The following is a 14,737-nucleotide window of genomic DNA, read 5'->3' as shown; positions in this document are numbered from 1 at the left end:
GAGGATGAAACATATTACGAGTAGTTTCTTTTGGAGAATTAATTTAAAGCATCTTCGTTTTATTTGTGGCAACTTCCTTTGTAATTTTTTTGTTTTTTAAATTATATGCTACTCTTATCACATTTAAAATTAATTACTAGTACTGTATAATGTTAATACCAAACAAACCTCCCCAGCCTGAACTAATATGGATTAACCTTCCAAAGAAAATTGTCGCCGTTGACATCGATATTTTAATGGTGTTTTTTTCCCATCATATTCTAATGGTTTAGTACCTGGTCACTTCCTACTCTGTCGGATCATTTGATATTTTTAGAGTCACTAGACGTTCTTCCACAGGATCACTCTGAAGTACGTAAATTGTTCCTTTTACTTAGTAATATTACTCCTTCTACTCCATATTACACATTTTTCTTTAATCTGTAAAAAAGAAAGTCACATTTTTTTAAAAACTATTTCATATCAACATCTTCATTTTATTCTTGTACGGGTTCACTTGATATAAAAGTTTGTACGAAACAAATGAAAGCATGAGGTACTCTTACCAACTTTCATTTAAAAAGGTAATTTTGATACTATGCATATATTGAGATTATGTGTCAAAAATCTCCTTTTCTTTTTAAATTGTTTTGACAAAATACATCGACAACCTCTTAAAGTTGTCCATATTTTTCACTTAGACAATTTATCTTAAATTCGTTTCATTTGAACACTTCAATCACATCTCAAATGTGTCATTTAGACACAAAATTGATTGTCAGACAAACACAAAAGATGCGTGTTATGCACACGCCAGAATGACAAATAAGACAGGTACACATGGCTTTAAATTAAGTACTTTTGAAAAAAAAAGAAAATAATTAAAAGAAATCTAATTTACGGATGGGATGTATCGAAAGCACTGTTTCTTCACAGCGCACCAAGAGGCAGCGTTTCATCCTCAGACCTCAGTGCCTCCCGGCAAAGTCCCACCGGCAGCTTATACAGCCAGCACAAAGAGGTTCACGAGCCCACATGAGCAACGACAACAAACCGCTGCACATTCCGGCGGCGACCACCGCGAACTGTGCCATCTTTCGAACCCTCGTCCCGACGACGAATCTCAGCCCAATAAAAGTGGTTGTTGCCGCCGTTCCACCGATACAGCTGAATCTCCTCCTAATTCTCGAGACATCTTAGAGGAAATTGATCACGAACACCGACCACTACAACTCGTTCTCGTTTCTCCTCAAATAACCATAGCTAAATCCAAAAAATTCTCAGCAACAAAGTGGGAATTATGCTATTATCCCATCTGTTGGAATTAACATACCCATCTCTTCACAAACAGGCACATTTTAGAATTCCGCCATAGTCACTGAAATTATTTACACAACAACTTCACATCTGAAATGACCCATGTCTCGTGTCTGTTCCTAAGTATGGTTGTGCTTTGTGAAGAATATAATGTATATAAAGTGTAACCTTGTTTACATGCATGACATTTTTGTTGGATTAGTTAGTGTTTGATTTTGTCCATTGTCGGAAAAATAATGTAAAAAAGAAGTGTTTAAACGTACTTTTTTGTATTATATAGTTATACTAATATTTTAAAGGATGTTTTGGAGGGATATTAGAATTTGACTATATTCTTAATAGTCAAGATTGAGTACTTAGGCCAATTAAGTAGTCCATGATGGTAAGATTAAAAACGTTTTTTAAATTAATTTTTAAATTATCTTCAATATGTGACAACATCATGGTGTCAACTATATTTTTAAATTAATTTCACAAAATATTTTTTAACTTTTCTTATTTTAAATTCTGGTTCTAAAAGGTGCCTGTTTGTGAAGAGATGGGTATGTTAATTCCAACAGCAGAATTCCTCCATCTCTAAGAGTCTGTTGCTGAGCCACGAGAAATCACATGCATAAATACAAGAACAAATTAAAGAAAGGCATAGACTAGTATACTACAACGACAAAGAAAGCCATAAACATGGAGGAAATTATGGGGGAGATTTTAGTTGTGCCATTCTTTGGACAAGGCCATGTTTTCCCATTAACGGAGCTTTGCATGAAACTTTCCTCTTTCCGTTTCAAAACTACACTCATCATTTCTTCTGATATCTCCTCCTCCTTGCTCCGCCACCCATTCGTCAACGTCCCCGCCCCATTACCACCGCCTCCTAAACCTGGAAATTTTGATCCTCAGCCTCTTATGTTGCATTTCAAGCAAATGAGACTAGGCATGGAAACTATTTTAACAACCAGAGTCAAAAACAAGTGTGCAACTTCAGTTGTTTGTGCCATAGTTGACACCATGATGTTGTCACATATTGAAGATATTTTCACCACATTTCAGGTACCTAGTGACGGTAAGATCCTTTAGAAAGGGATTAAAATGCTTACATTAAGCCAATATCAATAACTTCTTATATAACAGTTGAAAATAATTAAATTGAAAATATATATACTCCGTATAGTTTCAGTTTATTTGACAACATTTCCTTTTTAGATGTTTCAAGAGAGAATAACAACTTTTTTAAATTGAAAATAATTTAACTTACAAGAAACTTTTATATCTACACAAATATGTTGGCTTGTTTCAAATCACAAGTTTAAAAAAAAATTGTTTTTTTTCTTCTTAAACTATGTGCTTATAACTTTGCCACATAAATCGAAACGAAGAAAGTATATACTTAATCATGGCTAAGTGATAAATTTATATATGTATGAAATATTGAATGTTTTAATTACATTCATAAATTTGATGTTAACATCTAAGGTATATTCATGAAATATAGTTAAAAATTAATTATAATCACTTACCCAATGTTTGTAGATGAAAATACATTCAAAAAAATAATAATGTCGTCTATGTAGACAAATACTGCTTGAATATAATACTTTCAAAATAAATATACTCATCACTTTAGACATAAAGTAAATTAGGTAAAGTTTAAGACCAACATAATCATATCCACCTATTAGTCATGGTCATCACTTCTCACCGCAGGTACCTATTGTGGGTTTCTTCCCTTGTGGCGCAGCTTGCCTTGCCATGGATTATGCTGCTTGGAAAACTGATGTAGAATACATCAATCCGGGTGAAACACGGTTTCTTCCCGAATTACCCAGTGAAATGGCCATGGATTACGTTGATATTGTGAGGAGATTTAGCTCAGAGGAAGCATTTGGTGCTGAGATTTCACGTACAAAGAAGAAATCATTTCCGACACAACCTGGTGACGAGCCACCATGGGTGGAAGAAGAGTTGCGAAACCAGAAATTTTACTAATATAATATTCAAAGGTGTTTAAGAAGTAATATACACACATAGTACTACTATAATTTTCCATTCCCTAGTTGAGAAATGTGAATATTCCGACCTCGGTTGGGACAAAGGAATTCTGGAGGTCTAAGTATGAAAGTTCACTAAATAATTTTGAATAAGCAACATACATAGTATATACTACTCTAATATATTACTCGCTCTATTTTATTTTATGTGAAAGGGTTCAGACCGTGAAGATAAGCACTTAATTTTTTTATGTGAAATCGAGATAAATTCTTTAAGTTTTTTTAAATTAAATTTAGGAGAAGTACTACTATAAGTTAGCATAACTAAATTATTAAACTAATAAATTAATAAATTTAATTTTTAAAAAACTAATTAAAAATCATAACTACTAAAGTTCAAAGTAATAGCTGAAAAATTATAATTAAAAAATGATTAATTTTTCGATTAGTAATAGTGTCACATAAAATAGGAACTAAGAGATTGTCTGTGTTATTTCCCAAATCAAATAATATTTGTTAAAGAAAAGTTATTTTTACTTCTCAAATCCCTTTTTTTTCTCCAAACAGGTAAAGGTTACAGTTGCAATTCTTGTGAACACGTTCGTTGAACTAGAGCAACCATTCTTGGAATATTTAGCAAAACAAACAGGACTTCCAATTTGGGGCGTTGGCCCTCTGTTGCCTGAAAAATACTGGACGCTCACTGCCTCAAAATCTATTCTTCGCGATCGCGACATTAGAACAAATTCTAGTGAGAAAACAAATTAACTCAATTGGCTAGACTCAAAGTCTCCTAGTTCAATCATTTACATTGCCTTTGGTAGTGATGTTGTGCCCACTTTGGAAGAACATGAAGAAACAGCTTAGGCACTAGAAGAGAGTTCAAGGCAAAATTTCATATGGGTAATTTCCAAAAATCAAGATTATTATCCTAATGCCTTGGAAACTCAAGTTGGGAAAAGGGGTTTGATAATAAATGGATGGGCACCTCAATTGTTGATACTAAGTCATTCGTCGACAGGTGGATTCTTGACACATTGTGGATGGAGTTCGACTATGGAAGCGATTGGACAAGGAGTACCTTTATTGGCATGGCCTATTAGAGGTGACCAATTTTATAATGCAAAGTTGATAGTGTGTTATCTCAAAATTGGTCACATGGTATCATCAATTGGAGAAAATATTGGGTTGAAAAGGGTTAAGAAGGACGAGATAATACAAGGGGTTCAGAGATTAATGGAGGATAAACAAGTTCATAATCGAGTGAAGGATTTAAGTGAAAATTTTAGACGTGGTTTTCCAATTAGTTCAGCACCTTCTCTGCATGATTTCAAGGATTTTATTATGCAAGCAAAGTGAAGAGTGGAGGATGTTGAGGGTTTTGTCTGTGCTCTATAGAGTACGCTATCTTCAATTGATTTCTTAAGTCAACATTGAACCTAAATACTCCCAGCATCTATTTAATAAAATACTTCGTACCCTGATGTCATAATTTTTTTGTATCGATCCACATTTATAGTACCGTTCTTGCTAGTAAATTGTCTCGTATTTGCTACTTATAAGTTCTTTGAGATCCATATATGTATACCTTCATTTCTGATTATGATTTAAAATTATCCTTGTATTGAAGCTCTATATATTAAAGCTCAATGATAAAAAAAATCAAACTAGAGTAATATGTATCAAAAGTTGCTCCATTTCAAGCAACAAGTTTGACCATTAATTTTTCTTATATTTATGAGCTTATGTCCTTTTATCTTCTGCAAATGCTTTATGTTCATGTTCGTTTCTTATCAATTTCTATATATCTCACTTATTTTGTTCTACTTAGCCAAAAAAAAAATCCTTGTGCATAAAAATTGACCATCTCATTAGGATTTCCTCGGGAATACAAGACGATCCTTATTAAAATCAAGTCAAAAAAAGACTTCAATTTTTTTCATTATTACTCTATAAAAGATCGTTTTGTCATACTATTCAATAAACGTTGACATAATACGCATGAATTTCAGTGTTGTAGATGTGTACTGCATGTGATGTGAGAGGTGTTACGTACCTTAGAGTTGGAGAAAATGACAAAGTAGTAAGAATAGAAAAGGAGAGTACCATGCGTGAGGTAACCGAATTTGTTAGTGAAAATGAGCTAAGAAATAAATGGAAGAGGAAGATAGAGCTGCATCTTGATTTTGTCAATATATATATATATATATATATATATATATATATATATATATATATATATATTACAAATTTGTAGCTCTCCATTATAAAAGGCTAACAACCTAGTCATACAATTATATACAATGCATGATTCTGCAAGAAACACAACGTAACATGCTTTATACAACTGAAACACAAACTTGGGCGACTCTAGTAAATTAGCAGTACAAGCATGTGATGTGACAGTCATGTTACCTAAAGCATAACCATTAGTACCAGTAACTAGTAATTGTCCGTAAAAAGTGGTATTAGTTGTTTTTGTCAAAAATAGCTCGTTGTAGAGGTTTTTTTGGTATTTTTTTTCCAACTTAAAAAGTTCAACTTCTTGTGAAAAAATCAAAATTTTGAAACAGACATCATTTTCTAAATATAACTTTACTTCTTGCAAATAATTAGGCAAGAAAAACGTCACCAAAAGATAAACAACTTTCCAGTTAAGGAAACTTAAGCACAGAAAATATGCTAGCCTTTCCCCAAGAACCAAGAATAAAGCCAACTATTTGTGTAAACGGTAAATTTGGCCAGCTATTTTGTGTAAAAATCCCTTAAATTATAATGATAATGTAAACTATTAGGGTATTTGAGTTCAATCCTATTGAATAAGTCGCTGAAACTTGGAATCCTGTAAGTGAAGACAGGAAAAATAAATTAATTTTTTATTTAGCAAACTTGGGCTGGTCATATTGTCTCACTCCCAGGCCCCAGCTGAAACAGCAAAATACATTTATTTTTGTTCATACATATAGCAAAACTTGGGCTGCACTTGTTTTTTCAACCATCTCACTTAAAATTGTTGAAAATCCACCACAAAGACATGCAATTATATCAGGATTTTCCAGCAACCAAAAAAAGTACATAGCTCATACAAGCAGAGGTTACTTTGTCACTAACAATACATGTTCCTGAGTACAGCACCAGACACTGATTATTTCGATGGTAGGATCTTTCAAACATCTGCATCCAATACAAAACCAAAAGTCATGGCTCAAGGCGATAGAATGCAACTTTAATTGAATAAACAGGTTGCCCAAGGATGTTAACTCACCATTTGGGGAACAAGAACTCCTTGAAAAGGATTCGGACGGAGCCATAGGAATGGATATGGACAGCTGAGTAGAGGAGAAATTATTTTTGATAGATCCCTCGTCATCAAGATTGGACCACGATTCCTTAGCTGTAGGCCATTCGTCAAAGAAAGGGCGCATAGAACGCTCCTCCTGCTTTACAGTCCCAGGAGAGCCTATGTCACTATCAAAAAAGCAATGTTGCTGCTGTTTCGAAATAGTTGCATCAATCATAGGCTCAAATGGATGTGGCAGTCGTGTTTGAGGCGAGCCATATAGCAACTGAGTCTCATTTTTTGGTTTCACCATGGGGTTTGAGGGAAGTTGTGGTGTTAAACACCATGTGCTGTCTGCATTAGATCCCATCCCTAAACTTCTCATACTAGCTGAAGCTTCTAGAGAGAAATTCTGCTCATCAGCATCAGCAGCCATTCCATGGAAATATCTGTGTTGGCATTTTGCATTTCATTAATGTGGATGTTACACCACTTATAAGACAAGTGCAGCTCGTTTTGCTATATCAAAAATCAAATGAATTTTGCCAATCTTTCAGTTGGAATGCAACAATTACTTTTGGATATTCCAGTTTAAGCAACATTGTTAGTATTTCGTAGCAAATCATGTAGTCTAGTTTCAAGTACCCAGATGACTATTGGCCAAGTCGGCCCTAATTATTCTGGGTTCTTGTGGTGTTACATCACTTATTACTCCGAAGAAGTCTATACCACGTAGAATACTTTTGGTGGAAGGTTTGGATAATCATCATTTAAACAGAGTATCACTTACCAGATCATTAGATCATAGTTAGACATAAAAGATCATTGTGTAGCCTGAAACATTGTACAAACTTTGATCACTAAATTCTGTTTATATGCACATATGTGAATAAACAAATACACCTATTGTCTTGTTAGATCTATTTATGACTTAATATAGAGATCTGTATTCAACATTATTCTGTCTTGTTTCTTGTCTATTATACAGCATAAGATGAGACTGCAAGATCATGTGCCATCTTTTCTCTCCTGCGTTCGAGTATTGCTCTACCTTGTAAGCAATAATGACGTACAATAGCGAATCCATTAGCATTAAATATTTTATGCATATTCAAAATGGGCAATGAAAACACGCATCAATGAATTCCAGAGCTTCTTGAAGCCCCTTCAAGTTATGCTCAGATATTACAATTTCTTAGGTTAGGTATTGACCTTCAAATCAGACATAACAATTAAAATAACAATACTCATCTAATTGCAGCTATGACCATCTCTCATGTAGTCTTCCAAATATTGAAGAACTTAAATGCCCCCAACTACGAAATTATCGAGTCCCTGGCCTAGTACAGCTCACTCCAGATTCCGGGTATCTTATGGCCTAATATCTCTCTTATTTAACTTTTGCCATTCTCTAACCTATTTAGAAATCCAGTCACAATGTTTCTTAGTGACCAAACTCTGTGAGTCCAAAAAATATCATCTACTTCTTTCTGCAGTTCCACTTCTACTATTGATCAAGCCCCTGAAAATTCAAACTGAACGCTCTCATATTCTGAGACAACCTATTACGCGGTCGAAGCTGCTTGCTGTCCTTGGAACAGCTGAAACTATCCTATCGAAATTAGGCACTATATAATAATCTTGGTGCACATATAATAGTCCTTTTTTAAGACAGGAAAAATTGGCAGACATGATCATGGGTCACTTTCTGCAGTAATAGCCGCAAAATTGATGCAACTCTCTCTCAACAAGTTTTTACTGTGGTTCTTCAAAAAAGTAAATGATACTAAAAAGAAGTCCATACAAATTTTTCGCTGTCATTGCAATAATAACTTTTCAGAATAGTAAGAAGAGCTAATGTGATAAATTAACTCCAAGTATTTTTGGTCGACTAAGAAAGAAATGGAGAAAGGAAATCTACTCCCCCTTCAAAGTTCTACAGAACAGAAAATTAGAAGATTTGAACCCTCAAGTCCTATCAAGCAAACAACAGGATGACAGAAAAGATAATATCATGATTATTGATATGCCCTTAGTGTTGTGGGATTATACTGGGATGTTGTTGTTGTTGTTAGTGCTCACTACAAAATTTTGTTATTAAACCTTTGCATATAAGATTATTTGGAACTCGAACTATTTCACAAGGAAATAGGGAAAATTTGTATTTCAGCAAGAAGAGTATGACCTATTTGTCATCCTTACAAATGTAAAAGATTTGAGTGTACCATTTTTATATTTACTCAGCAACAGAAACACAGATCATACACGCAAGCCTTTTCACATGTAACCAGTATTTGAACATCACCAAGTACAGCCAAAGACCAAACTTTTACCCAACATTGTATAAGTCATTCAAGGAAGATCTCATTTAAGTAACAGAACTCCAACTGCTTGAAAAAATAAACAAGTACATCAGAGAAAAAAGCATCTAAAGAAAACAAGAACCATAGAGGACAAAGAGACTTTACCTATATGCCTTGTTATCTATCCCATAGGAGACAGGCTCCATCTGCATCTTCGTTCCAGTGCTTCCATAATTCGGTCCTTCTGAATAAGCAGCGGAATATAATGGCATGTTCTGTAAGCTTCCGCTGCTGCTACTTTGGAAATTTCCACTTGTTTTGCTGCTTCCAGTAGCATTGTTCGACATACTAGTCAACAAGGACTGGGAAGTAGATTGAGATTCCACATGCTTTCTTGAACGGTTGCGGCCTCGATTCATGTGCCGCTCGCAATATTTTGAGTCAGGATACGCGTCTTTGGAGCACCTCCACTTCTTTCCATCTGTCCTTCTACACCTTCCTGGCTCAGGGTCAAACTTCTTTCCATAATAGGAACAATAACCCACTGACCACAGAAGATAAAAATTAATAAGTTCCATATTTAGAAAACAGAGTATGGCTGCAACACCTCTCCCTCAAACCCCTAAAAAGATGAACTTTATACCAAAACAAGAAAATATTTTACTACATTTGGTTGGCCATTCCGCAGTCAGAAGCCCAACAGATAGGAGTTATACCAGAACAGAGACTGAAACTTATTCACTTCACAGACATTGAGATATAATGCAGCCTATAAATTAGAAATTATGCATAAAACCAAAATAAACACCAAATGAGCCTCTGGAAATCAATAACATGATATCTCTTACTGTTTTGTGAAACAAAAGAAAAAAAGATATAGTCCACCACTAACCATATTCATTTAGATTACATTAGTAACCTACTTAAAATCAAAAGAGACTTATCCTACGGTCCTACCCAATAAATAAAAGAGAGAAATGTTTCTCTAGGACTGACTAATTACAGAAATAAGCTGAAATGAATAGATCAGTAAATGTCCAAACAAGAAAACAGAATGAGGAGAAACAAATTGTAAGGGCTACTAATGATTGTACTGCCTTAACAAAAATATTAGACCAAAAAAAGTGGAAAGCAATTTTCTTTATCTGCATATGCTCCAATTTCCCTATCAAAGCATGGTAAACTTACCTTTCAGAAATGCAGACATTTCCAACACACTGCTTAACTGAAAGAAGCTAAAAGAATTAACTATTGATAAATGAGCAAATTAACTTACAAAATGAAGAGCGGAACGTTTTTACTTAAAATGAGAAAAAAATGGATCTTCCTCAGAATGGGATTAAGTTTTTAAACCCATTGCATTTTTAAATTATGGATTCAAAATTTAATACTATTCCATAAATTTTAGTTTTTTCCTTGCGAAACTCGGGATAATGGGCTCGTCTCTCTACCCTTTAGCTTGACCCCATCTGTTATCAACTATTCACCTATTTTTCAGTATGAATTGATTCTCCACTTAAATATCAGGCTTAGTTTGTATAAGTCACCCGTCCGTCAACCTTTGCCACTTGAACTAAGCCTTCTAATTTGTATAAACACACACACAGAGTGTCGAACAAATACTAGTTTGCCCACTGAAATAAGATCCATCCGCCTCTGGACTTTGAACCTAGGTGGGCAAAGTTACTGGATAACTGTACTGGTGAGAGGATGCAAATGCCCGATGAAATATTTGAGGTACATGCAAGCTGGTCTAACACCAACATTATGAAAAAATAAAAAATAAAATGGGAATTACTAAAAGAAGAAAGAGAAACATACAGCTAGTATGATGGAAGAACCTCGCAGAGATGGCTTCAAAGCTACGTCGTATAGGTACAACAAGGTCCGGAGGCACAGGAATACCCGCCACTAAGTACTTATAGATCATTGCTTGATGCTCCAACTCCTGCCATTGCACCGCCGTGAACGGCGGCCTGTACCCATCCTCCGCCACCGTCCTCATCGTAGTCCCACTCATATTATCCACTTCACAAGAAAGAAAAAAGAAAAAAAGCTGCACCCAGAAATTAGCACAACTGCAGTTAATATAAAGTTGGTTAAGTGTGTGTGTGCGGGTTTTTTTTTTTGGTGTGAGTTATAGAGGGCAAAGGTTGTTGGAGTTACCTAAGAGGGGGACAGATCTAGGGTTACAAACATTGAAAGAGATCAGAATGAAAAAAGCTGGAAAAAACAGCTAAGTGAGAGAAGTACAGAGTAGAGAACAGATAGTACACTTCATTATATTAGCTAGTAAGTACTTCCATTATTACTCTAACGGAGAACTTTAAGGTTTGAAATTGTGTTTAGCAGAGTTGTAAGAGGAGTTTTGGCAAAGTTAATGAAGAGTTTAAGGTTGAGAGATTGAGGCTGAAGGAAGCATTGGGACATGGGAATAAATTGGTGGGGTTGAAGAAGAAAGGCTGATGTGGGGACCTAACAGAGTGGGGGTGGGGGATAAATTATGTCTTCTTGTGGTCCATTGATGTAACAGCTCCTTCTTCTCTATTTTCAAAAAATGGTCTTCTTTTTTTTTTTGGCTTCTCATACCATGTTCTTTGTCCACTTTCAGACTATGACTAATTCAGATTTGGATCGAAAAATTTCAATTTAGCTAAAAATTAGTACCTTTCAAAGATAATTTTATTTTAAAGTTTAAAATAGTAATCTCTAATTAAAGATAAATGAGTATCTATCGTCACACCATGATCTGAGTAGTTCAAGAAATATCATGTGATAGTATCATGAAACCAAACTACCAATCATTTAAACTTTGTTCTTAAGGTTCCGTAATTATTACGGATGATTGACTACAAAAAGATCAATTTGTAGTAGCAATCTTTTTCCCTTTGCAGATTTTGTTTGAGTGAGGAGGGAAATGTCTTGTAACTGAAGTCCTGAAATTCAGGGGCTGAGTACTTTTCACATTTAAGTTTCTTCCATGTGATGAAGTTTACTTTGGTTGCTGGTGACCATTGTGTCTAACTTCCTGTATTATTGTTAAAGAAAAGTATCTTAACAAACGGAAATTTAAGAGGATCAAGTTTTAATAAAAGTAAAAAATAGATGTGGGAGAAAATTTATATCTATATTTATATATACATAATAAAGCTGGAAATAATAGTGATGACTTGGCACTTTTCTTAGACCAAGAAATTTATTTATCTTTTTTCCCCTTTTTTTACTTTTTAATTTTTCATATTCAATTGTTTAGGCCTCTTTAATGTCTTAGTTCCATGTTCTCGCAACATTAAGTATGCAAAATTGTGCCAGTTATTATTTTCAGTTTTCTAATTATTAAATTGAATTGAATGATGCAATAAAAGAAAAAAGAAGTGACTGATCACTCATGTCTGTTATGTTACTATAACGATCCGACTGGTCATTTTGAGTATTTGCACTTCGCTCGGTAATTTAGAGTCAAACTCTGTGTTTCGAACCTTTAGAGCCTCATTCTAGCCTTCCTTTATTTGCGTGCGCAGTCCGAGTATTGACCCGGGAAGCTTATATGCAAAAAAACTAATAAAAATAAGAATTTTTGCCTAAAACGTTAATTTTAGTTGATTTCAATCAATGTTTTGAATAAATAAATGGACCCGGACCCATATTTTGACGGTCTCGGCGGGTCCGTATTGAAATATGGGATCTGGACGTATGCCCAGAATCGAATTCTGAGGTACCTAACTTGAGTTATGAATATTTATTAAACATTAAAAGTCTAAAAAATCTAATGTTTTTAAGAATTGATTGAATATTTGGCATTGTTGATATTGGGTTTGTATTTTGGTTACGGAGCCCGGTACAGGTCCAATATAATACTTTTGACTTATCTGTGAAATTTGGTGGGAAACGGAGTCGGTTTGACGTGATTCACGTCCGGTGGTAAAAATAGAGATTTCAAAGCTTTCTTGAAAATTTCATTTGATTTGGTATCCAATTCGTAGTTCTAAGTGTTATTTTAGCAATTTAATCGCTCGAGCTAGTTCGTATGATGTTTTTAGACTGGTGTGCACTTTTGGTTTGGAGTCCCGAGGGGCTTGGGTGTATTTTTGGATCAATGGTTGAGAGACTAGTAAAGTTAAGAAACTTTGGGATTTTTACCATGGTCAATATCGGGTTAAGGCGACCTCTTTTCAGTGTTTTGAGTGCACGAGCAGGTCCGTAACATGTTTTATGATTGAAATTCATATATGATTTGTGTCTGGGAGGTTCCGAATGAGTTTTGGGGTGGTTTCAGATCATTTCGGAGAAATTGGGTTTTGCTAGTTTCTGGTGCGACACTATTCATTCGCAATTGCGAACCTTTTATGGCAATTGCACAAACACTGCTCATCCGCAATTGCCAACCATTTTATGGCAATTGCGAAAACATTGTTCATTGGTAAATGCGAAGTTTTATTCGCAAATGCGACACCTACAACTTGTTAAGTGTTGAGAATTCCGAGTTTTTGCTTTATTTTTTCATATTTTTGAACCCTAGCTTCGAGGTGAGGCGATTTTGAGAGGGGATTTTCATGCCAAATCATTGGGTAAGTATCTTTAATCAATTTTCAACTATATTTCATGATTTTATACAAGATTTAACATCAAGTTCATAGGAAATTTATGGAAAAATTTGGGGATTTTGTCAAAGTTTTAAAAAATAAAAATTTGAGATTTGGGAGTCGAATAAGACTCAGATTTGAAAATAAAAATACATATTTGGACTGTGGGGCTATGAGTAGTCAAGACCTACCTTTGGACCCGAGTTTTGACCGGGTGGGCCCGGGGGTTGACTTTTATTGACTTTTTAGAAATTGAATAAAAAACATAGCTTTATTAATTGAAATTATTTTTTCTTGCATTGTGTGGTGTATTCAAGTTGTCATTGGCTAGATTGAGTCGAGCGGAGGTGAATTTGTAGAGGAAAAGGCTAAGTTGAGTGTTGAGTTAGCCGGATTGAGTTAAGTGTTTTCCCTAGCTTTGTTGAGGGAATTTTTCCTCCTGTTTGTCATTGTTTGCTACATGCGGGGGTGATACATATATAAGATGACGAGCATATATGTATGTGCCAGGGTTAATCATGCTCGGGAGGTGGATTATATTATATTTGTGTTTGTAGAATTTTGTGACATTCTACTTAATGCCTTGTTTGACTCCTATATACTAAGGACATAATATTAAATGATAGATATCAAGACTTAGTTTGTTATAACTTGATCAAACTTGATGGAAATTGTAAGAATACATTGATGTGTTTAATAAGGTCATCTCTATGTGAAATCATTACTACATTACTACAACCGAAGTTCTTGAGATGTTAGGCTCTATACTTGTGTTGTGGATCATTTATGAGATTCTTGGAAGTATTTGAATAATATGGTTCTTGAGGGTTGTTGAACCATTGTTGACTTGGAAAGTTGTGATTTAGAATGTGTTTGGAATATCTGTTTAAGCACTCTCCTTGATATTATTTGTGTTTCCTGCCTTATTTGTCATTGATACTCATATGCTTGGTAAGAAAGAGTGTAAAGCACGAAGGGTGATGTCGTATCATATTATTGAGAGTAAAAGATTGAAGGGATGTCGTGCCACATTATTGAGAGTAAAGCACAAAGGGTGATGTCGTGCCATATCATTTGAGAGTAAAAGCACAAAGGGTGATGTCGTGCCATTTCATTTGTATTGTTATGTTTGTATGTTATGGTGAGGTCATGGCACGAAGGGTATTTATGTGCAGGTGAGGACGAGGGACAAGCATTTGATGTGATATTTGTTTCCCATGTATACGGCTATGCCCCTTACCTTGAGCTGTTATTGTTGTATTTACATATTTGGGGTGACTTGTTGTTATT

General features: G+C 34.8%; 2 protein-coding genes across 2 annotated transcripts; one reads left to right on the top strand and one right to left on the bottom strand.

The window, feature by feature from the left end:
- Positions 1-1,834: 1,834 nt before the first annotated feature.
- Positions 1,835-4,666, top strand: LOC107812876 (scopoletin glucosyltransferase-like). The gene is made up of 4 exons (XM_075241308.1): positions 1,835-2,343; positions 2,998-3,243; positions 3,849-4,032; positions 4,204-4,666. Exons 1-4 carry the CDS (start codon positions 1,978-1,980, stop codon positions 4,638-4,640), a joined length of 1,233 nt encoding a protein of 410 aa, XP_075097409.1. The 5' UTR covers positions 1,835-1,977; the 3' UTR covers positions 4,641-4,666.
- Positions 4,667-6,130: 1,464 nt separating this feature from the next.
- Positions 6,131-11,358, bottom strand: LOC107812877 (growth-regulating factor 4). Its single transcript, XM_016638051.2, has 5 exons — positions 11,031-11,358; positions 10,686-10,920; positions 9,030-9,408; positions 6,547-7,010; positions 6,131-6,455 (listed from the first exon to the last, which is right to left on the bottom strand). The coding sequence occupies exons 2-5, from the start codon at positions 10,882-10,884 to the stop codon at positions 6,448-6,450; spliced, it is 1,050 nt and encodes a 349-aa protein (XP_016493537.1). The 5' UTR covers positions 10,885-10,920; positions 11,031-11,358; the 3' UTR covers positions 6,131-6,447.
- Between the last annotated feature and the right edge of the window lie 3,379 nt (positions 11,359-14,737).

The sequence above is a fragment of the Nicotiana tabacum genome, chromosome 20 (genome assembly GCF_000715075.1).
Source record: "Nicotiana tabacum cultivar K326 chromosome 20, ASM71507v2, whole genome shotgun sequence".
NCBI classification, from domain to species: domain Eukaryota; kingdom Viridiplantae; phylum Streptophyta; class Magnoliopsida; order Solanales; family Solanaceae; genus Nicotiana; species Nicotiana tabacum.
Note: the sequence above shows the minus strand (reverse complement) of the source record. Positions and strands in the feature narration are given on the sequence as shown.

Excerpts from the sequence above, each read along its gene's own strand:
- LOC107812876 (XM_075241308.1), top strand. The coding sequence starts at position 1,978 with ATGGAGGAAATTATGGGGGAGATTTTAGTTGTGCCATTCTTTGGACAA. Across the intron at positions 2,344-2,997 it reads ATATTTTCACCACATTTCAG|GTACCTATTGTGGGTTTCTT; the intron begins GTACCTAGTGAC and ends TTCTCACCGCAG. Across the intron at positions 4,033-4,203 it reads CGACATTAGAACAAATTCTA|ATTATTATCCTAATGCCTTG; the intron begins GTGAGAAAACAA and ends CCAAAAATCAAG.
- LOC107812877 (XM_016638051.2), bottom strand. The coding sequence starts at position 10,884 with ATGAGTGGGACTACGATGAGGACGGTGGCGGAGGATGGGTACAGGCCG. Across the intron at positions 9,409-10,685 it reads GTTCTTCCATCATACTAGCT|TGGGTTATTGTTCCTATTAT; the intron begins GTATGTTTCTCT and ends TTCTGTGGTCAG. Across the intron at positions 7,011-9,029 it reads ATAGATAACAAGGCATATAG|ATATTTCCATGGAATGGCTG; the intron begins GTAAAGTCTCTT and ends ATGCCAACACAG.